Consider the following 21,590-nt stretch of genomic DNA (forward strand, 5'->3'; position numbering starts at 1 on the left):
ATTTACTAACAATATTAGTATAGAAACATAGCATCGCATCTCAAGAAAACAATAATATAAAACATATAAACATGTATTTGATCCCTACGAAACTAATATCCTAGCATGCGACACATTTCTCGAATAATCATATATCATTCAACCCAATCGTTAATCTCAAGCTGTGAGTCCAACTCACTGGTGGGTCTAACCCACTAGATACGGGAACTTCAAACTACACGGTAGAGTTCACCCTCGTATAGAATTCACATCATGTCATACATATCCAATCATTTCTCAAATGCAATACACTCGACTGAATCAATACTGGTGATCACACAGCCTATTGACACCTAATAGGTAGCTAGTTTCTTCGGATTGCATACTAGTTCTCGTATATAGAAATCAATAAAACATATAACAAATCAATCAATTATATATAATGCGATGCGTGTAAGCAGTATATATATCTATATAAAATAACTTTAATATATAATACGTGAAAGTAAAGTGCAACTCACATTGACCGCTATCCACTCTATAACAAGATCGATGTGGTAATATGCTCGTACTAGTACACCTCTAGTGTCCTCACTGCTCGGCCATTCGTTTCCGAACCGTTTCGCCGCACCCCGACCTACTATGCACTCTCACAATCTCAAATCCTTCAAAACCCACATTTCCGTTTTCCATTAAAACGCTAAAACGATCTCAAAACGTCGAAATCAAAATCGAAATGTTATTCCCATTAAAACAGCCCATATAACTCGGGTTTTTAGCATCAATTCCGAAAATTTTACCTTGAAATGAAGCTTGAGATCAATAGAGCTTTCGATTTCGAAGAGATCGACATGGAAATTGCTTGAATCGGACGTCGAACGAAGAAACCGTAAAGAAACGAAATTGATCGATGAAAGTTGAAGCTTCTGGATCTCTCACCCTCCGATGCATTCGTTCATTCAAATGGTAATCCCTTATATTGAATGGCTAAAAGTCTGTTTTAGTCCTTCCTTTGTTTCCTTGTTTCAATTTATCTTTCAAACTTTTCTTTTATACGATTTAGTCCATAGCTAAATCAATAAACTCTTAAATTATTCTTATTACGTATTATTTATATCCGATAAATAATACAAAGCTCGATATTAACACTTTCCCGTCAAAATCTAATATTTCTATTTTCGACACAAAGTGGCTAAATTACCACTTTGGTCCCTATACCTTATTTTGGACCTTTCTTGACATTTTTCCTTTTAATTCCAATTCTAATTTTAGAATTGGAATATAACCTTAATTTTCTCATAATTAATTTCTCAAAACCGACCTACTTAAAACTTATTTATCTTGACTTTATCAGAAATCTTTCCGATTTCGCCACTCTGGCTAATCTAAACTGGACACGTGGTCCAATTAGATAATTAAAGTGGACTGCTAAATATCGCCCATACTTAACTACATACCACCTTAAATATTACCTTTCTATCCTTTAGCTAGAAAAACTGAAAATCAAACTCTCTCAACTCTATTCAAATCTGAAGAACAACAATCATCATATCAAACTCAAATGTCGGATTCTAACCGAGAAAGTGGACAACAACAACCGGTTAGTAATCGATTGTAGTTTTTGCAAATTTTTAATATGAATTTAGGGTTATTTTTGATTTTTTTTTGCTGCAGACGCGATCCGAACGGGTCCGGATCGCGTCCGCAGCAGCGGCGAACGTCCGCCGCACGCCCACCAACAGCACGTCCCCTTCTTCAATTTTTTTTAAATTTCTTTTTTAAAAATTAAATTAATTAAAAAATTATTTAATTAATTAAATATTTAATTAATGTAAATTAGATATTTAACTAATTAAATAGTTTATCGGTATTTAGTTTATTATATAAATTATATAATTTATCGGTGAATTAATTAATATTTGTATTTTAAGTTTAGTTTAGTCGGTAAATTAATTATTTGAATTTAATTTTAGTTACTTATTTCAAATTTTTTTATTTAACTAATATTATTCTAAATTGGTAAATGTAGAGACAACCTGGTAGAGGAAAGGGTCCATTGATACCTATGGATATTGATGGGTTGGGAGCTCGACATATCCAGACCTGTAATGTGGCCGCCTCATAACGACGACAGAGAGACCAGTCGAGGACTGCTGATTCAGACGATGGTTGGCCCGATATCTTCTAGAGTGATGATGATCCGCAGAGTTTAGACGAGCCAGCACACCGCCCTCCCTCCCGTCGTAGGACCGATTCATACCGTAGGTAAGTATAATTCAATTTTTACGTGAATTTGATAATATTGATAAAAATATAAATTTGTATTAATCATTGAATTCATAATTACAGAGTCGACTAGACGATCTCAGGTAAACCCTGTTGACGACTGGATCGTTCGTGCTTCAGTGCCGGGTGGACCCCGTGACGACACTGTGATTCCTAATTTTCTTGGTCATGTTGCTTCCGAGATATGGGAGGGGGAGTTTATAGGCATGCTGAAGTGCCAGAATAGATACTCTGCTTGTCAGAAGTTGGTGCTGTAGTATAAGGAAACATCAGAAGAAGTTAGGGATTTGATAAACCTTACCGGTTTGGCGCATCTCCCAGATACTATGTATGCTCACCTGGACGTTCCGCTTCTTTCTGCATTTGTGGAGTGTTGGCAGCCTGACACTAGCTCTTTTCACATGCCATTTGGGGAGATGACTATTATGCTGCATGACGTTTGGTATATACTCTGCATTCCAGTCGAGGTATCTTTGATTACTGATACCCCAGATAAGTTAGATTTGCAGCGTTCTTGTGCAGAGATTTTAGGTATCAGTGTAGAGAGATTAGCTTCTGGGGGAGCATCTGGCGCAGGGAGGGATTTTGATTAAGTCGGTAATCGAGTTGTGTAGTCAGGGTGCTGCAGGTGAGGCTGAGACAGAGGCCATTGCTTGGATTTGGTTGACTTTAGGTTGCACCTTATTTGTTGATAAGAGTGGACACAGGTTCAGGCCGTCATGCCTTTGGGAGGTTAGGGATAGGTTAGGGGACGCGCCTTCTCATTCTTGGGGCTCCGCTACACTGGCGTACATGTATCGGCAGCTAGGAATGGCTTCTAGGGGTGATTGTCAGGGTTGTCTGGTTGTCTGACACTACTTCAGGCATGGATATATGAGTACTCTCTATGCTTTCGACCAAACCGTGAGCGACTGATTCTCGATCCTGTTTCTCCTCGAGCTAGCACTTGGAGCGTATCATCTTTTGAGAGAGCGGATACCCGGGTTTTTGCATTACGCACCCGTTTAGACCAGCTTACTGCGGATGAGGTATGTAAATTAAAATTACTTAGTTGTATTTGTACTAATTTCTTGTTTCTTATTTAATTTTTTAGTAGGTGACGTGGCTGCCTTTTGGCGTCGATCTTGCTATCACCGTTCCCAGGACTGCATACATGGGCTGGATACAGCACAGGGACATCGCAGAGCCATATATGCCTGTTAGGGTCCTTCGTCAGCTGGGTTACGTGCAGATTATACCTCCTCCTATTTATCGGCCTGAGAAGGCCGTGAGGCCGTGGAGTTCACTTCGGTACGTGATGCAGACCTCCAGGGTTGCTGCGTCTGACAGATGGGGTATGTTCCCATTTGATCACATGCTTCCGTTCTTAAGCTTAGATGATGTGGCTGTTTCTCCTAGCGCGTGTGCTCCAGAGTACTTGGAGTGGTACGCCCGACATTCGCATCCTCGCCTGCTCAACACTGATGCATTACCTGCACAAGCCCGCCCTTCTCGCTCGAACACCGATTATGTAAGTTTTTTTTAATTTTAGTTAGTAATTAATAAATCTGTTATTAAGTTTTAACTGTAATTGTTAGTTTTAGTTATAACTAAAATTGTCATATCTTTATTTTGTTGTCACGACCCAAATTATTGAGCCGAGACCGGCGCTAGCGAATGGGAGTGGTAGCTCTAAAACCCGTAGCAAGCCTAAAACCACTAATAATTTTTCGCATTTAAAAGTATATTATTGTATATAAAACATTTTTAGAAGAACTCTTTTAAATAATATAATTATAGATATTAAAGTATCATATCAGAGTTTACAATATAAAATACCATTTGAAGTTAAAGCGTCTATCTAATATTGACAACTACTGACTACTGCAGCTCTAGGAACTCATACTTGTGCAAGTCCAGTGACTTCTGGCACAATAGAGATGGCTTGTCTGATCCGACTTCTAATACCTGCAAACATCAGAGTGAGGGGTCAGTATTTGGGAAAATACTGAGTGAGTTTGCAGGTTACTAATAGTATTATCAAAAGATAGCGTTACACGCTTAATACATATATGGATTTATGATACAAGCAAACATTATTAATTTCAAAAGTGTGAGTCCCACTCACTAGATACGGGGACTCCAGGCTACACCGTAGCCGAGTGCTCACTCGTATCGAAATCAAAGTGTGAGTACAACTCACTGGTGGGTCTAACCCACTAGATACGGGGACTCCAGACTACACCGTAGCCGAGTGCTCACTCGTATCAAATTAATATCATATCATGCATAAATATATATTAAATTCTAATCAAAAAGTCGGACACTCTACACTGATGCACTAATGATCACGCAGCCTAATGACACCCAATAGGTAGTTGGTCTCTTCGGACCGCACACTAGACATTCATCTTCAAACAACGAATACAACAGCATTCATATAATCAAATTCATCAAACTTATCATCTCATATAAACAGTTCATATAGATGCGATATACGGGTAATAATACTAATAAGGTATGAAAATAACTTTTATAATAATACGCAAAAGTAAATTTTCCACTCACTGAACCCGCTATCCAAAACTCCATTATCGTCAGGCAATCACGTAGGTTCCATGCATCATTCGATTACGTAGCTATTCCAGCTCGTCAGCCCGGTAGCTTGTCGATATGTCAATTACCTATTCAAGTCACGCGTTCATAAACGTAACTTAGTATCAACATCCTAATCATACTCTTTATGTTCTAAGTCTAAATTTCATGTTTTCGGAGTTCGTAGGTAAAAATCAATTTGAAACACTTCGCGACGGAACTCGGGACACCATTTCCACTTCAAAACAGGCTTGGCATACCTTGCCAAGCCTTCCTCACGTCGTGAGGGGTCCCCTCACGTTGTGAGGCACTCCCTCACGTCGTGAGGGAGCTACTCACGTCGTGAGGATGTGTTTTTACGACTCCAAATACGATACCGACGTGTTCTCGGCGTGTTTCCGACCTCCGAACACATATCCATTATCATAACAATACTCCAAACAACCAAAAACGTGATAAAAATGCTCAAAGCGAATCGAATACGCGAATTCAATAAAACCGTTCGATTCAAAACCTAGGCAGCAACTAAATCCTCATATACAGCAACCAATCATTGGTTCTTACCTTAGTTTGATGCTCTAGGATGATAGATAATCCTCTCCTCTTTCCAACACAACGAGAATCGCTCAATTCCGAGTCCGAACGAAGACATTAGTCGATTGCAAGTTCGCTCGCTTCGCAAGATTGTGTCTCACGTCGTGAGACACCCTTAAACAGTCCCAAATGTCGCCTCGACATGCTCCCGACACCGCTAACTCATTCCGACATGATTCTACATCAATATAACACAAAATTCAACTCAATAATCATATAAAACGTCAAAAACAACGTGATTACGGTTGATACGATTCGATCTCGACATGGCAGCCCTATATTCTTCAATTTCAGTACTCAAAACGACAAACTTACCTTAGTTTGAAGCTTGAGGAATATAGAGAATCGAATTCCGAACAAATCGATATAAAGAACTCGTGATTTGGGTGAGAAACGGCGAAACGGCGGCGGAACGAATCGATCGCCAAAAACCTCTCTCTGTTCTTCTGTAACCTTCTGCTCCTTCTTTCTTTCCTTATTCTTAAGGAAGCATTATATATATATTGGTCAAAGGGTCATTTTGATCCCTCACTTCTTTAACTCAAACCATTTTTCCTTTAAACTTTCTAATTTAACTAAACGGTTAATTGTTCTCTTTAACTCAATTACTTACGTATTATTTATGTCCAATAAATAATACTAACCCAATATTTTTATTTTCCATCATTAATCTTCAAATTACTATTCTCGAAGCTTAATTGGCTAAATTACACTTTAGCCCTTAAACTTCTTAAAAGTTGCAATTTAGCCCAAAACGCATCTGCGTCCAAATTTTAAAAGGTCTCTGATTGACCCGAAACTTTTACCACATATACTGTAAAACATTTCGCGGACCTTGGCGAAATAATTTTCACTTCGGAATTTATATGGCTAAATTACCATTTTAGTCCCCGTACTTTATTTTGCGACTTTCTTAACATTTTTCTTTTCTAATTCCAATTCCAACTTTAGAACTGAAATATAATGTTAAATCTCTCGCAATAATCCTTTCGAATCCGTTCTGCTAAAATTTAATATTTATCTAAATTTCTTGGAAATCTTTCCGATATTGCCACTCTGGCGACTTAACACTGGACACGTGGTCCAATTAAATGCTTAAATATTTTGGGGTATTACATTTGTAGTGGCTTGCTCGTTCTACTGCTTTGAGCCAGCGTTTTCTGGCACCATGAGTACTATTCACGCGCAGCATAGTCAACATTGCGTGGTGGATGGCATTCCGGATATGGAGCAAGCCATAGCTGCGCATGCAGAGGAGTTAGAGCAGATTATGAGAGAGTTTAGACTGACTGATTGAGATGTATTTTCTATGTTGTAGTTTACACTATGTTATGGATAAGTATTTTGTATTTTGTATTTTGCACTCCATTATGGATTAGTTTATTTTCTTTATATTAATGTTTCAGCATTTTCATGGCATAAGAATACTAAAATAGCACTGAATCATGTCACAAAATAGCACTGAAATATATAATAAAATAGCACTGAAATATATAATAAAATACTAAACATGTCTAAATCCACTCCAACAGAATATGAAACATGTCTAAATCCACTCAAACAGAATATGAAATATGTCTAAATCCACTCAAACAGAATATGAAATATGTCTAAATCCAATCAAACAGAATATGAAATATGTCTAAATCCAATCAAACAGAATACGAAACATGTCTAAATCTACTCAAACAGAAGCACCTGACAATCGCCTACACTGGGCTATCCTACTCTCATACAATGTACCCCAAGTTGCAACAGTCTGATCGCAGTGCCTAGACCACAACGAGTGTATAGGTGGGACAGGAAAATCGCCAAGTAAATATAAACGAACAAAGTGAGCGTAAGTTCCTAAATGTAGGATGACCATCTCTACTATAGGCCGTGTGTGGCGCTCGGAAGCATGTAAAGGCAGAACGGTACAACTACCCCAATGTGACTCTCCGCGTTTCCCCCCGTGTATAAAAAACACTGTTGCATTGAAAAGAGTGGCAATAGGGAACAAGTCATCCATTACATGCATCCTGTGTGAAGGGTCGCAATGACTGCCTTCCCACGTGATACATGTGATAGCCCGGTCGATCCCTTCGAGGCAAATACCAGCGTGGTTGTACCGTTCATGGTGGCCAGCTAATTCGTTTGCAATGTTGTTTCTTGTTAGATCCCAGCTTTCTTGGTTCCTGTATATGTAATCAGCCACAACACGGAAGCCACAGTTGCCGTCCGCCTTTACATTAGTACACGCTGTAACGAACGGCAAAATGAATTCCGGAGTAAGGTGCTCAAACTTGATAGAATCTGTAAGAAAGTATATTAATAATATTGTTAAACATAAATATAAAGATATGCTGAAAGTAAATATATTGACAAAATTAGAATTTAAAAAAACACCTGATGTAGGAGTGACGCAACCCCGACCTCGAGATAAACTGCCACGCCCACGGCCCTTCAAACTGTACTCCCAACGACTCGGGTTCCGCCTGGTGGATGAACTCCCCTTCGGTCTACCTTTGACATCGGTTTTCACCTCGAGTTCACCGTAACTTGATTCCTTTGGATGGAGTCGATCGTAGATCATAAGGGAAATATCGCGAACCACAGAGCGATCCTGAGTCATCACCTCCCCAACGATCCCTCAAAAATACTGGAGATCCTCTGAATCAACAACACACCCAGCCTGTTTGGATGTGTCCACCCCATCACTAATAACAAGTTGCATCCAAAAGGGATGGATACTGTCCACACTGATCGGGATACCTGATAATAAAAAATCTCAAACATCTTAACTTTTAATAACAAAAAAAATGTTTTAGCATTAGTGAAAAAACAGTTTTGCATGTCACCTGAATCAATCACTCCTCTCAGCTCACATGCACATGGAATCTGATGTGTCGACCTTAGCACACAGCCACACCGATCATGAACATCGGTACTCAAATCTATCATACGCTCCAATTCCTTATCGATTAAATCCAGACAATAATGTGAGACTTTGCACGACAGGTAGTTGAATGGAAAACCCTGACGTCGGGAGCCTACATTCCGCCTTGACTGCTCGAGTGTGAACCTACCAATATACATAACATATATATTAAAAATACTATAATTATCAAATATCACCAGTGGTAGTATCAAGTGTAACAGTAACATACCAAATCTCGCTGAGCTGTGACTGTATAACCATATCCACCTTCGTCCACACTGTATCCAGTGAACCGGTACTAGAGTTAAGCCACTGCTTCAACTGAGCATGTGCACTCTCCACTCTACATGTAGTGGTGTTTCCAAATTGCATCACATTATTCGTCCACGCGCAGCAGAACTTTTCTTTCTGTGCCAACCATGTCTTCTCAACATATTGTGCCACAACCGCAAATGCTCTAGTTCGATTTCTCATAAGAATCACAGCCGCCTTATACTCTGTCTCGGTGGGAGCTTCAATAATGTTTTTCCACCTTCCGTTCTTGAATGCCTCTGCATAGCCTCTGTCTAACCCACATAGTCTGAGAACTTTGTCTTCCACATCCTTGTTGATGTGCCACGTGCAAAGTAGATGAGAAGTACGTGGGAATACCTCTCCCACTGGTCTAACTAGCCCTGACTCTCGATCAGTAACAATAGCTGTCGGGTGGACATTATTATCAATCAAGAGCCTCAGTCTCTCTAATACCCATCTATAACTCTCATGAGTCTCATCTTTTATAATTGCATATGCAATAATAAAGTTCTTGTTGCACGGAGTCATCCCGATAATCTCAAAGAAAGGCATTTTGTATTTGTTAGTCTTGTAGGTGGAATCCATACTGATGATCCAGCGGTAGTCTCAGAGTAACCTCACTGAATCTGGATGCGCCAGAAAAATGTGAGTCAACGCACTAGTTTCCGAATCGGCAAGCCTCCAATGCACATAACGGCCCTCCTAAGCCATATGAAAAAACTGGACCACCACGTCGCTGCCCTCAAAACCCGATCTCCTCAAGTTATCTCTATAGTTGTAAATCTGTCTTCTAGTTGGATTGTCAGATGGATTTTTCTCCTGCAGGGACGCCCAAATAGCACACGGCTTAGCTTGTGTCGTGCTCATATCTCGCACAATCTGTTTGGACGCGGGACTCAGTCCACTCATTTGACAATGTCCCTCGGGATAGACAATCAAGTCATGGTTATGCATACTCGTACTCCCGGATTTTGCAACGACTTTCCATTCAACTCCCTTCAACTGCACCACAATCGCGAAAGGGCATTTACACGCCTTCGTCTTCGTATTCTTCCGTTTAAATGATTTTGAATTTGTGAGCCCTCTATACCGCTCACCCCGAGAAAATTTCAAAAGCTTTCGTGTTCCCCCATTTTTGTGTGAAGAAATAACCAGCTCGAACCCAATATGAATGGCAACTCGTTTCGCCCACTGAATTGTTTCAACATCGCTTTTAAACTTAATTTCGGGATTAAACTTTCCACTGTAATGGACACTATCATCACTAAAAACTTCAAATTGAACCTGTAAAGTAAACATAAAATATATTAATAATTAATTAATTTTTTTTAAAAAAAAATAGTAGTGTGGGACGTCCTACGTGGACGTCCCGTACGGTTAAGGACGTCCTACGTGGAACGTCCTTATTAGGTGAGGACGTTCCACATGGACGTCCTCACCTAATAAGGACATCCACGTCGGACGTCCTTAACCGTACGGGACGTCCGTCGTGGACGTCCCATACCTCCCGGACGTGTCCCTGGGACGTCCGGAAGATGAACAGTCCGAAAAAAATGAAAAAAATCTTATAAAAAAACGATAAAAACTTAAAAAATACCTCAGGAGAAGCCGGGAAATTTGTTTCCGGCACTTGATATTCATATTCCGATGATTTTGAAGTCTTATCAGTCATTGCGTCTTTTGAGATTCAAATAGGTTGAGAGAATGTGTTTTTTTTCAGTTTTTAGTAAAAGGTCGAAATTGTAATAATTAGTGCGGTAATTAGACAAATTACGGCGGTATTTAACAACACCCTAATTAAACATTTTGGGGTATTACATTCTTCCCCCCTTATAAAAATTCGTCCTCGAATTTTCATAAATCTTGTTGGGATCTTAACTTATCCTTACAATTTCCTTGACGTCCATTAATACGTTTTGATCGCAGTTTACTAACTCTTAGTTTTCCATGCACAGCTATAACTTCATACTTATTGCTAATCGATTATCTATTCAACTCTTGATAGCTGTTTGCCGCTACATCGTTGAGAATTCTCTTACTGATACCTTCGTCTCATTTGCTATTTTTCCGAAGTAGTATGGTCCTTGGACGTATTCTTGATATCGTAGTCCTTGCGTCATTGCTACTTAGTTATCGCTAATCCTAATCTTATGTTTTCTCATTTCATCATTTCATTCTTAATAGCCATAGGTTGCTACTAATCTTCTTTATACGTAAATGGTCATGACGCACCAATTTTTCATTCTTACTGACGTATCTTACTTTGTTCATATCCCTATGAATGTTTTATCTCGTAATCATAACCTGTAGTTATGATCTTTACTATCGTCTGAAATTTCATTTTCCTTTCTTAACTGGTTCCTGCTATTTCTCACTCCTTTCTATCATTGTCTGACACTTCATTTCTCATTAACCAATCTTTCTCGACTTGCACTATTTTAAGTACTTTCATTTTCTCTTAATATAGCTAAACTTGATACATTCTTTACTATCTTCGATTTCTCTTTCCTTTGCTCCTTTAATCTCTCATGAGTTTCCCCGTCGTTCTGTCGGTCATGATTCTGTCTTAAACGTTTCGTTTCACGTTATTTTTAGTCGGTACATTTACCTTTATTTGCTAGTACTATTCATATTCTTATCCTTTTTCTCTTCTCTCTAGCTGCTTCTTTGAGGTTCACCTTGAATCTCTTATTGACTTATCAGTCAAAACTGTCTCTTCTTTATATTATATTTCCTTATTCTCGTTGACCTCATATGTTTCTTCAGCATTTAACTTTCTTAAAAATCCTTCTTACTGATTAAACAACTTCCTCCCCCGTCTTATACTTTTTCTTCTTACTTTTGACTAGCTTCATAACTTCATTCTCATTTCCCAAGGTATCATCTTAATATTAATTATGACCATTTCTTAGTTTGTCCTTATTTTGTCTTTCATCTTCTTCTCGAAGTGTTTCCTTAGTGCTTATATCATGATTCTAATTATTCTTTTAAATAACTTGATTTTCTGTATTAGCATCATCACTCGTTCTTATGACATCATGGCCTCTTGGTTATAGTTTAATCCTATCTGTTCGATAGCAATGATGTATTATCTTGTTCTTTACTTATTGTATTCATCACATGTTTCCTCTGTTTATAATAGTTCTTGGTATTGCTGCTCTCTTCTGATAATCCTTCTCGCATATCTCTAAAACTTTTCATGTCTCTAATCATCTTATAAAATTTTGAGGGTATACGAGATTCCTCATTATACTTTCTTTCATAATATCCACAATCCTTATATTTACTGATACTTATGCCTATACGTGTGTCTTTTCCTTATGTTAGAATTTTACAGCTTATCTTTTCTCCTTTCTGTTAACGCAACTTATAACTCTTAATGCTGATATTAGTAACTTTACTTAATATCCGTCATATAGCATCATTATCTCTTTTGATCTATCTAATTTTAAACTTTCATGTCTCACAAAATCATCTTCTTTGTCGCTTGTATTTCTTCTTCTTTCTGCTTCTGTATTTTTAAACACTGATACTGATAAGGTTATATATCCTTAAAATATCACTTAATGTTTATCATTCATACTATTGTCTTCTCATCCCTTATACCTTTAATTTCTCTCTTCCGATATAACTCTCGATCGCTACGTCGCTTATCTCAACATAAGAATAATCATTACATTTATCATTCTTATGTATTCGTTACGTTTCTTTCGTCTAGCACGACTCCCTGTCATTTCACCCTTTACTCTCGCATAAGGATAAATATTGTATCCTTAAATATTGCAAGTGCATCGCAACTTATCTGCATATGCTCTCCGGCGATAACTCCTTTAGCTTCATTGGCCTTGTGGCAATAATTATTTACATGGCTTTATTATGTTATTGGGGTTTCTTTTACAATTTTTTTTATTCTTATTTATTAAGAATCTTTTACTATTTGTCGCAGGGCTTTGCATCCGAGTTTACTCACTGAACAAAACGATTTTTAAAACTTCTTTTGGCTGCGCAGCTCTTTCTAAATCATTTTTCATAAATCGTTTGAAATCATTAGTACAATTGTAGCTCAGAGTGATGACACCTCTCATCACCAAGGAGTTGCTCAAAATTACATTTTCTTTATCATTGTAAAGATATGATGCATGGTCTACATTTTGAAAAATCATTTTCTTATGCATTCCTATCGTGATTATGCAATATCACATGCGATGTCTGAGCACAATTGTACCTTGAAAAAAATCATAAAAACTTTCCAAAATTTTCATAAAATCGTAAGTTTACTCTAGATTATACGCTCTGCGACTATTAACGGCTTTCTTTATACTTATTGGGTATATTTCAAATTTTTGTATTGCTGTCAAATTTTTGTGTTGCTGCCATTTTCTGTCATTTACAGACTGTTCTTCTGTCACATCAATTCTTTCTCCATATCTCCGATAATTCAATTCAATTCAAAATTTTCTACTGCTGTACTTACCATATCCACTTCTGCAATATTCTGTACTATATTATATAAAATGTAGATACCGACTTTCTTCATCGATTTTCTCTTCTCGTAATATATCTTTTTCTTTACAACTTCTAGAACGTAATATAGGAATTACGTTCACTACAATTGTATTATGTAGTGTATATTATATTATTATTTTTGTAAGTTATGTTTATATATTCTTTTATTAGGCGCGTGTTTAATATCAACGCTTCCTATAGGTTCTTACTTTCTAAGGTATTATTCTATAGGCGTATCCTATTCTATCATGCAATGCAGCAGTTATATATACACAGTAATGCAAACACATAACATAATACTTAAAGCATATAAATCGCTAATACCTGGAGATGCCTGATGCGGAACGCTAGGTTCCCTAATAACTACGCCTGTGTGTCGGCCCCTAACTGTTCTACCGGAGTTTCTTCCGCCTCTTTGCACAAAATAGGGGTTGGTTCTAATTCTGGAGGACGTGCTGACGTAGTCTGGGTGGTACTCATGTCTAAAGTAAAAGTGTCGTACTGGATCGCCCGCCCACTCATGCTCTGTTTCAATCCTACGGGCCATCGTAGTGAGCGTGCCAAAATGTTCGCCCACATGTTCATACAGCTCACTAAATTCAGGTCCTAAACCTCTGACATACCTACGGTTGATGGTTCTATTACCCTCATCCAAATCCGGAATTCCCTCAACCATTCGCAGCAAATCAGTAGAATACATTCCTACTGTTAACATCCCTCGAGAAAAGGAGCACATTTATCTCCTAACTTGGTCTAGAGCTATCTGTGCCTGACCATTTGCTATGTCTGCATCTTCTCTCAGGTCACGATATCTCTGCACTCTCGACCCGAAATGCTCACTTCTATATTGTTCAACGTCTGATTCCTCTAACTGTTCTTCTTCTTCATACTCTTCCTCCTGAGGGTATTCTTCTTCTGCCTCTTCTTCTAATTCTTCTTCTGGATCCTCCTCAAGATCCTCTTCCGGATCTTCTTCAGGATCCTCTTCCGGATCTTCCTCCGGTTCCTCTTCATCTTCTTCGCTATATTCTATCTCCGGCGAATGTACTCTAGCTCTGTTTCCAGAAGAACTACCTATCTCCGACACAGACATATAGCCGTTATGATATACTTCTGGCGATGTTCTAGTATTTGCATGGAATCCGTTCTGATGGATCCCAGATGGTTCGCCTACTTCATTATGAAACCCATTTTGAAATATAGGAGGCGCTTCCTACTGTTCTTCCTCAGCATGTGACTGAGCTCCGTTTTGCCCAGACATTCTGAAAAGAAACAATTTCAAACATAAGCGACCATCTGAGCCCATTTCCACACGCAATTCCAATATCAGCTTATAAAATGCTGTAAACATTTAGCACTTAATCCAGCCGCACGTAATTCGCGATTAAATAATCACTTAACAATCCCAGCGCAAGTAATATTCACTTAGTTATCTCAGTCGTTCGTATGTATAGATGCTAACTATTTGTTATCGTAACAACCCTGATTTGCGCGCCACGTCACTTATTACTAATGCACATATCACACAATTATAGACAACTAAGGTCCGACTCAAAGCTGCAGTAGTTCCTAGGTATACTTACTGACAGAATACTTCCAGTCAAACAGACAATCAGACAAATCTGGCAGTGGTAACTGGACCAAACTGCTCTGATACCAACATTGTCACGACCCAAAATATTGAGCCGTAACCGGCGCTAGGGAACGGGAGTGATAGCTCCGGAACCCGTAGCAAGCCTTAAATCACTAATAATTTTTCATAAATTCGTAAACAAATAATATCAAACAACAGATGCAATTACATATATAACATATAACCAAATATTTATATTAACTGTTTAAACCTCGCGGGCTCTAGTTACCGTACCCTGTACGAACTGGCCTCGCGGTACTCTATACATCAGTTAATGTTTCAAAACATCTCACCAACATCTGGGGCCGTGGATCACATATAAAACACGTAGCCTATCAAAAGCATATAGAACAAAGACAGCAGGTAATATATACAATCAAAATGAACTGTTGTCTAGGCTACTATTCTGTCGACACAGGACCACTACTGCAGCATTCACAGAAGTCAGAAACTATACATACACAGCTGACTTCTGGACTTCAAAATTGGCTTCTAGCTAGGTCCACAAACTAAGCACCTGAAAGACATCAAAGGTGAGGGGTCTGTATTTGGGAAAATACTGAGTGAGTTAACATTTACTAACAGTATTAGTATTGAAACATAGCATCGCATCTCAAGAAAACAATAATATAAAACATATAAACATGTATTTGATCAATACAAAACTAATATCCTAGCATGCGACACATTTCTCGAATAATCATATATCATTCAACCCAATCGTTAATATCAAGCTGTGAGTCCAACTCACTGGTGGGTCCAATCCACTAGATACAGGAACTTCAAACTACACCGTAGCCGAGTTCACCCTCGTATCGAATTCACATCATGTCATACATATCCAATCATTTCTCAAATGCAATACACTCGACTGACTCAATACTGGTGATCACACAGCCTATTGACACCCAATAGGTAACTAGTTTCTTCGGATCGCATACTAGTTCTCGTATATAGAAATCAATAAAACATATAACAAATCAATCAATTATATATAATGTGATGCGTGTAAACATTATATATATCTATATAAAATAACTTTAATATATAATACGTGAAAGTAAAGTGCAACTCATAGTGACCGCTATCCACTCTATAACAAGATCGATGTGGTAATATGGTCGTACTAGTACACCTCTAGTGTCCTAACTACTCGGCCGTACGTCTGATACATATTAATTAACATTTAATAGTCAGACGTAAATCATGTGTTTATACGTATAAAACTTTCAAAATTTAAGTATTAGTTTCATTCTTAGTATTATTCACGTATTCAGAAATTCTTAGTCGTATCCCCGACTTATCGAATACCATTCCTTGTATTAGAGAATTATATAATTTCCTTAACGTTTTTCATTATCGTTACTCGCGTAAAACGTCGAGCTAAATCTTACTTTTTAAGTTATCGGGGTCTTTTATTGAATTTTAGGATTTAATATTCAAAATTATCGAAATTCGGGTCAAACTAGGTCAAAAGTCCGTTTCGGTCCCCCGACTCCACTGTGCGGGCGCATACCATGACTATGCGCCAGCATAGGCTGGACTATGCGGTCACATAGTTTGGCTATGTGCTCGCATAGCCTTGCCTGGCTATGCGGGCTCATAGCATGGCTATGCGGGCGCATAGCCTCAGCTATGCGGGCGCATAGCTGACCGCTATGCACGGCCCCGGAAACATTGTTTTTGGGCCGTTTTGCCGCATCCCGATCTACTACATACTCTCACACTCTCAAATCCTTCAAAACCCACATTTCCGTTTTCCATTAAAACGCTAAAACGATCTCAAAACGTCGAAATCAAAATCGAAATCCCATTAAAACAGCCCATGTAACTTGGTTTTTTAGCATCAATTCCGAAAATTTTACCTTGAAATGAAGCTTGCGATCAATAGAGCTTTCGATTTCGAAGAGATCGACGCAAAAATTGCTTGAATTGGACGTCGAACGAAGAAACTGTAAAGAAACGAAATTGATCAATGAAAGTTGAAGCTTCTGGATCTCTCACCCTCTGATGCATTCCTTCATTCAAATGTTAATCGCTTATATTGAATGGCTAAAAGTATATTTTAGTCCTTCCTTTCTTTCCTTGTTTCAATTTATCTTTCAAACTTTTCTTTTGTACGATTTAGTCCATAGCTAAACCAATAAACTCTTAAATTATTCTTATTACGTATTATTTATATCCGATAAATAATACAAAACTCGATATTAACACTTTCCCGTCAGAATCCAATATTTCTGTTTTCGACACAAAGTGGCTAAATTACCACTTTGGTCCCTATACCTTATTTTGGACTTTTCTTGACATTTTTCTTTTTAATTCCAATTCTAACTTTAGAATTGGAATATAACCTTAATTTTCTCATAATTAATTTCTCAAAACCGACCTACTTAAAACTTATTTATCTTGACTTTATCAGAAATCTTTCCTATTTTGCCACTCTGGCTAATCTAAACTGGACACGTGGTCCAATTAGATATTTAAACATTTTGGGGTATTACAGTCACGAAACAAATCCAAACGTTTAACCTTTTTAGCGATTTAAGACAAACGCATAAAACTTTACGAAAACAATCCAAACGTTTGAAACGTCACGAAACTAATCTTAATATTTCACCCTTTTAGAGATTTAAGCCAAACGTGTGATACATTACCAAAAAATCTGAACGTTTCACATTTTTAGTGATTTTAAGCCAAACGTTTAAAACGTTACGAAACAAATCTCAGCGTTTCACCTTTTTAGCGATTTAAGCCCAACCTCTAAAACATTTCGAAACAAATCCAAACGTTTCACCTTTTCAGTGATATAAGCCAAATGTTTAAAACATTAGGAAACCACTCCAAACCTTTAAAACGTTATAAAACAAATCCAAACGTTTTACCTTTTTAGCAATTTAAGCCAAACGTTACGAAACAAATCCAAACGTTTCACCTTTTTATTGATTTAAGCTAAACGTTTAAAACCCTACGAAACCAATCCAAACGCTTAAAACGTTTCGAAACAAATCCAAACGTTTTCCCTTTTTAGCGATTTAAGCCAAACGTTTACAAATGTCAGGAAACTAATCCAAACCTTTCACCTTTATAGCGAATTAAGCGAAACGTTTAAAACGTTACGAAACCAATCCAAACGTTTAAAACATTACGAAACCGATCCAAACGTTTAAAACGTTGCGAAACAAATCCAAACGTTTCACCTTTTTAGCGATTTAAGCCAAACGTTTACAAACGTTACGAAACAAATCCAAACAGTTCACCTTTTTATCAATTGAAGCCAAACTTTTAATATGTTATGAAACCAATCCAAAGATTTAAAACGTTAGGAAACAAATCCAAACGTTTCGCCTTTTTTGATATTTAAGCCAAACGTTTACAAATGTTACAAAACAAATCCAAACGTTTCTCCTTTTTAAGGATTTATGCCAAACGTTTACAAACGTCACGAAACAAATCAAAACGTTTCGCCTTTTTTGCTATTTAAGCCAAATGTTTAAAATGTTACGAAACTAATTCAAACGTTTAGAACGTTTCGAAACAAATCCAAACGTTTCTCCATTTTAGCGATTTAAGCCAAACGTTTAAAACGTTATGAAACCAGTACAAACGTTTAAAACGTTACGAAACAAATCCAAACATTTCACCTTTTTTGTAATTTAAGCCATGCGTTTAAAAACCTTACGAAACAAATCCAAACGTTTCGCCTTTTTAGCGATTTAAGCCAAACATTTGAAACATTACGAAACGAATCCGAACGGTCAAAACATTACGAAACAAATCCTAACGTTTCACCATTTTAGCGATTTAGACCAAACGTTTAAAACGTTATGAAACCAACCCAAACGTTTAAAACGTTTCGAAACAGATCCAAAAGTGTCACCTTTTTAGCGATTTAATCCAAAAATTTAAAATGTTACGAAACCAATCCAAACGTTTAAAACGTTACGAAACGAATCCTAACATTTCACCTTTTTAGCAATTTAAGCCACACGTTTAAAACGTTCCTAAGCAAATCCTATCGTTTCACCATTTTTGTGATATTAGCAAAACATTTAAAATTTTAGGAAACAAATCCTAAACTTTTCTAGCGATTTAAGCTAAACGTTTAAAATGTTACGAAACAAATCCTAACGTTTCACATTTTTAGCGATTTAAGCCAAACGTTTGAAACGTTACGAAACCAATCCAAACGTTTATAACGTTACGTAACAAATCGTAACGTTTCAGCTTTTTAGCAATTTAGGAAAAACGTTTAAAACGTTATGAAACAAATCAAAATGTTTCACCTTTTTAGCGATTTTAACCAAACGTTTACAAACGTTACAAAATAAATCCAAACTTTCACCTTTTTTGCGATTTAAGCCAAACGTTTAAAACGTTACGAAACAAATCCAAACTTTTCACCTTTTTAGCAATTTAAGCCAAACGTTTAAAACGTTAAGAAACCAATCCAAATGTTTAAAACGTTACGACACAAATCCAAATGTTTAAAACGTTACGATACAAATCAAAATGTTTAACCTTTTTAACGTTTTAATCCAAACGTTTAAAACGTTACAAAACAAATCCAAATGTTTCACCTTTTTAGCGATTTAAGCCAAACGTTTAAAACGTTACGAAACCAATCTAAACGTTTAAAACGTTACGAAACCAATCCAAACGTTTCACCTTTTTGAGCGATATAAGCCAAACGTATACAAACGCTACGAAATAAATCTTAACGTTTCACCTTTTCAGAGATTTAAGACAAACTTTTAAAACATTACGAAACAAATCCTAACGTTTCACATTTTAGCGATTTTAAGCCAAACGTTTAAAACCTTTTAGCGATTTAAGCCCAACGTTTAAAACATTTCAAAACAAATCCAAACGTTTCAACTATTTAACGATTTAAGCCAAACGTTTGAAACGTTATGAAACTAATCCAAACGTTTAAAACGTTGCGAAAGAAATCCAAACGTTTCCCCTTTTTAGCAATTTAAGCCAAACGTTTACAAACGTTACGAAAGAAATCAAACGTTTCCCCTTTTTAGCAATTTAATCCAAACATATAAAACATTATGAAACCAATCCAAACATTAAACGTTACGAAACAAATCCTAACGTTTCACCATTTTAGCTATTTAACCCAAACATTTAAAACGTTTCGAAACAAATCTAAATGTTTCACCTTTTTAGAAATTTAAGTCAAACGTTTAAGACATTACGAAACCAATCCAAATGTTAAAAACGTTAAAAAACAAATCCAAAGGTTTGCCGTTTTTAGCGATATAAGCCATACATTTACAAACGTTATGAAACAAATCTGAATGTTTCACCTTTTTAGCAATTTAAGCCAAACATTTACAAACATTCCGAAACTAATCCAAACGTTTCACCTTTTTAGCAAATTAAGCCAAACGTTTAAAACGTTGCGAGACTAATCCAAACGTTTAAAACGTTACGAAACAAATCCAAACATTTCCCCTTTTTAGAGATTTAAGCCAAACGTTACGAAACAAATCCAAACGGTTCCCCTTTTTATCAATTGAAGCCAAACTTTTAATATGTTATGAAACCAATCCAAAGATTTAAAACGTTAGGAAACAAATCCAAACGTTTCACCTTTTCAGCGATTTAACGATTTAAGCCAAACGTTTGAAACGTTATGAAACTAATCCAAACGTTTAAAACGTTGCGAAAGAAATCCAAACGTTTCCCCTTTTTAGCAATTTAAGCCAAACGTTTACAAACGTTTCCCCTTTTTAGCAATTTAATCCAAACATATAAAACATTATGAAACCAATCCAAACATTTGAAACGTTACGAAACAAATCCTAACGTTTCACCATTTTAGCTATTTAACCCAAACATTTAAAACGTTTCGAAACAAATCTAAATGTTTCACCTTTTTAGCAATTTAAGTCAAACGTTTAAGACATTACGAAACCAATCCAAATGTTAAAAACGTTACAAAACAAATCCAAAGGTTTCCCGTTTTTAGCGATATAAGCCATACATTTACAAACGTTATGAAACAAATCTGAATGTTTCACCTTTTTAGCAATTTAAGCCAAACATTTACAAATATTACGAAACTAATCCAAACGTTTCACCTTTTTAGCAAATTAAGCCAAACGTTTAAAACATTGCGAGACTAATCCAAACGTTTAAAACGTTACGAAACAAATCCAAACATTTCCCCTTTTTAGCGATTTAAGCCAAACGTTACGAAACAAATCCAAACGGTTCACCTTTTTATCAATTGAAGCCAAACTTTTAAAATATTATGAAAGCAATCCAAAGGTTTAAAACGTTACGAAACAACTCCAAATGTTTCGCCATTTTAGCTATTTAAGCCAAACGTTTACAAACGTTACGAAACAAATCTAAACGTTTCGCCTTTTTAGCGATTTAAGCCAAATGTTTACAAACGTCACGAAACAAATACAAACGTTTAACCTTTTTAGCGATTTAAGCCAAAAGCTTAAAACTTTACGAAAACAATCCAAACGTTTGAAACATCACGAAACTAATCTTAATGTTTCACCTTTTTAGAGATTTAAGCCAAACGTTTAAAACATTATGAAAAAATCCTAACGTTTCACATTTTTAGCGATTTTAAGCCAAACGTGTAAAACGTTACGAAACAAATATTAGCGTTTCACCTTTTTAGCGATTTAAGCCCAACGTCTAAAACATTTTTCGAAATAAATTCAAAAGTTTCACCTTTTCAGCGATATAATTCAAATGTTTAAAACGTTAGGAAACCAATCCAAATCTTTAAAACATTACGAAACAAATCCAAATGTTTTACCTTTTTAGCAA

At 36.8% G+C, this 21,590-nt stretch overlaps 1 protein-coding gene across 1 annotated transcript; it reads left to right on the forward strand.

The window, feature by feature from the left end:
* Positions 1-2,591: 2,591 nt before the first annotated feature.
* On the forward strand, positions 2,592-6,730 carry LOC126668346 (protein MAIN-LIKE 1-like). The gene is made up of 5 exons (XM_056104644.1): positions 2,592-2,732; positions 2,842-2,997; positions 3,129-3,293; positions 3,362-3,775; positions 6,623-6,730. Exons 1-5 carry the CDS (start codon positions 2,592-2,594, stop codon positions 6,728-6,730), a joined length of 984 nt encoding a protein of 327 aa, XP_055960619.1.
* Positions 6,731-21,590: the final 14,860 nt, after the last annotated feature.

This window comes from Mercurialis annua, linkage group LG2 (genome assembly GCF_937616625.2).
Source record: "Mercurialis annua linkage group LG2, ddMerAnnu1.2, whole genome shotgun sequence".
NCBI classification, from domain to species: Eukaryota; Viridiplantae; Streptophyta; class Magnoliopsida; order Malpighiales; family Euphorbiaceae; genus Mercurialis; species Mercurialis annua.

Coding starts and splice junctions, on each gene's coding strand:
- LOC126668346 (XM_056104644.1), top strand. CDS start 2,592: ATGTATGCTCACCTGGACGTTCCGCTTCTTTCTGCATTTGTGGAGTGT. Junction 2,998..3,128: donor GGCCGTCATGCCTTTGGGAG/GTTAGGGATAGG, acceptor ACACTACTTCAG/GCATGGATATATGAGTACTC. Junction 3,776..6,622: donor CTCGCTCGAACACCGATTAT/GTAAGTTTTTTT, acceptor ATTCACGCGCAG/CATAGTCAACATTGCGTGGT.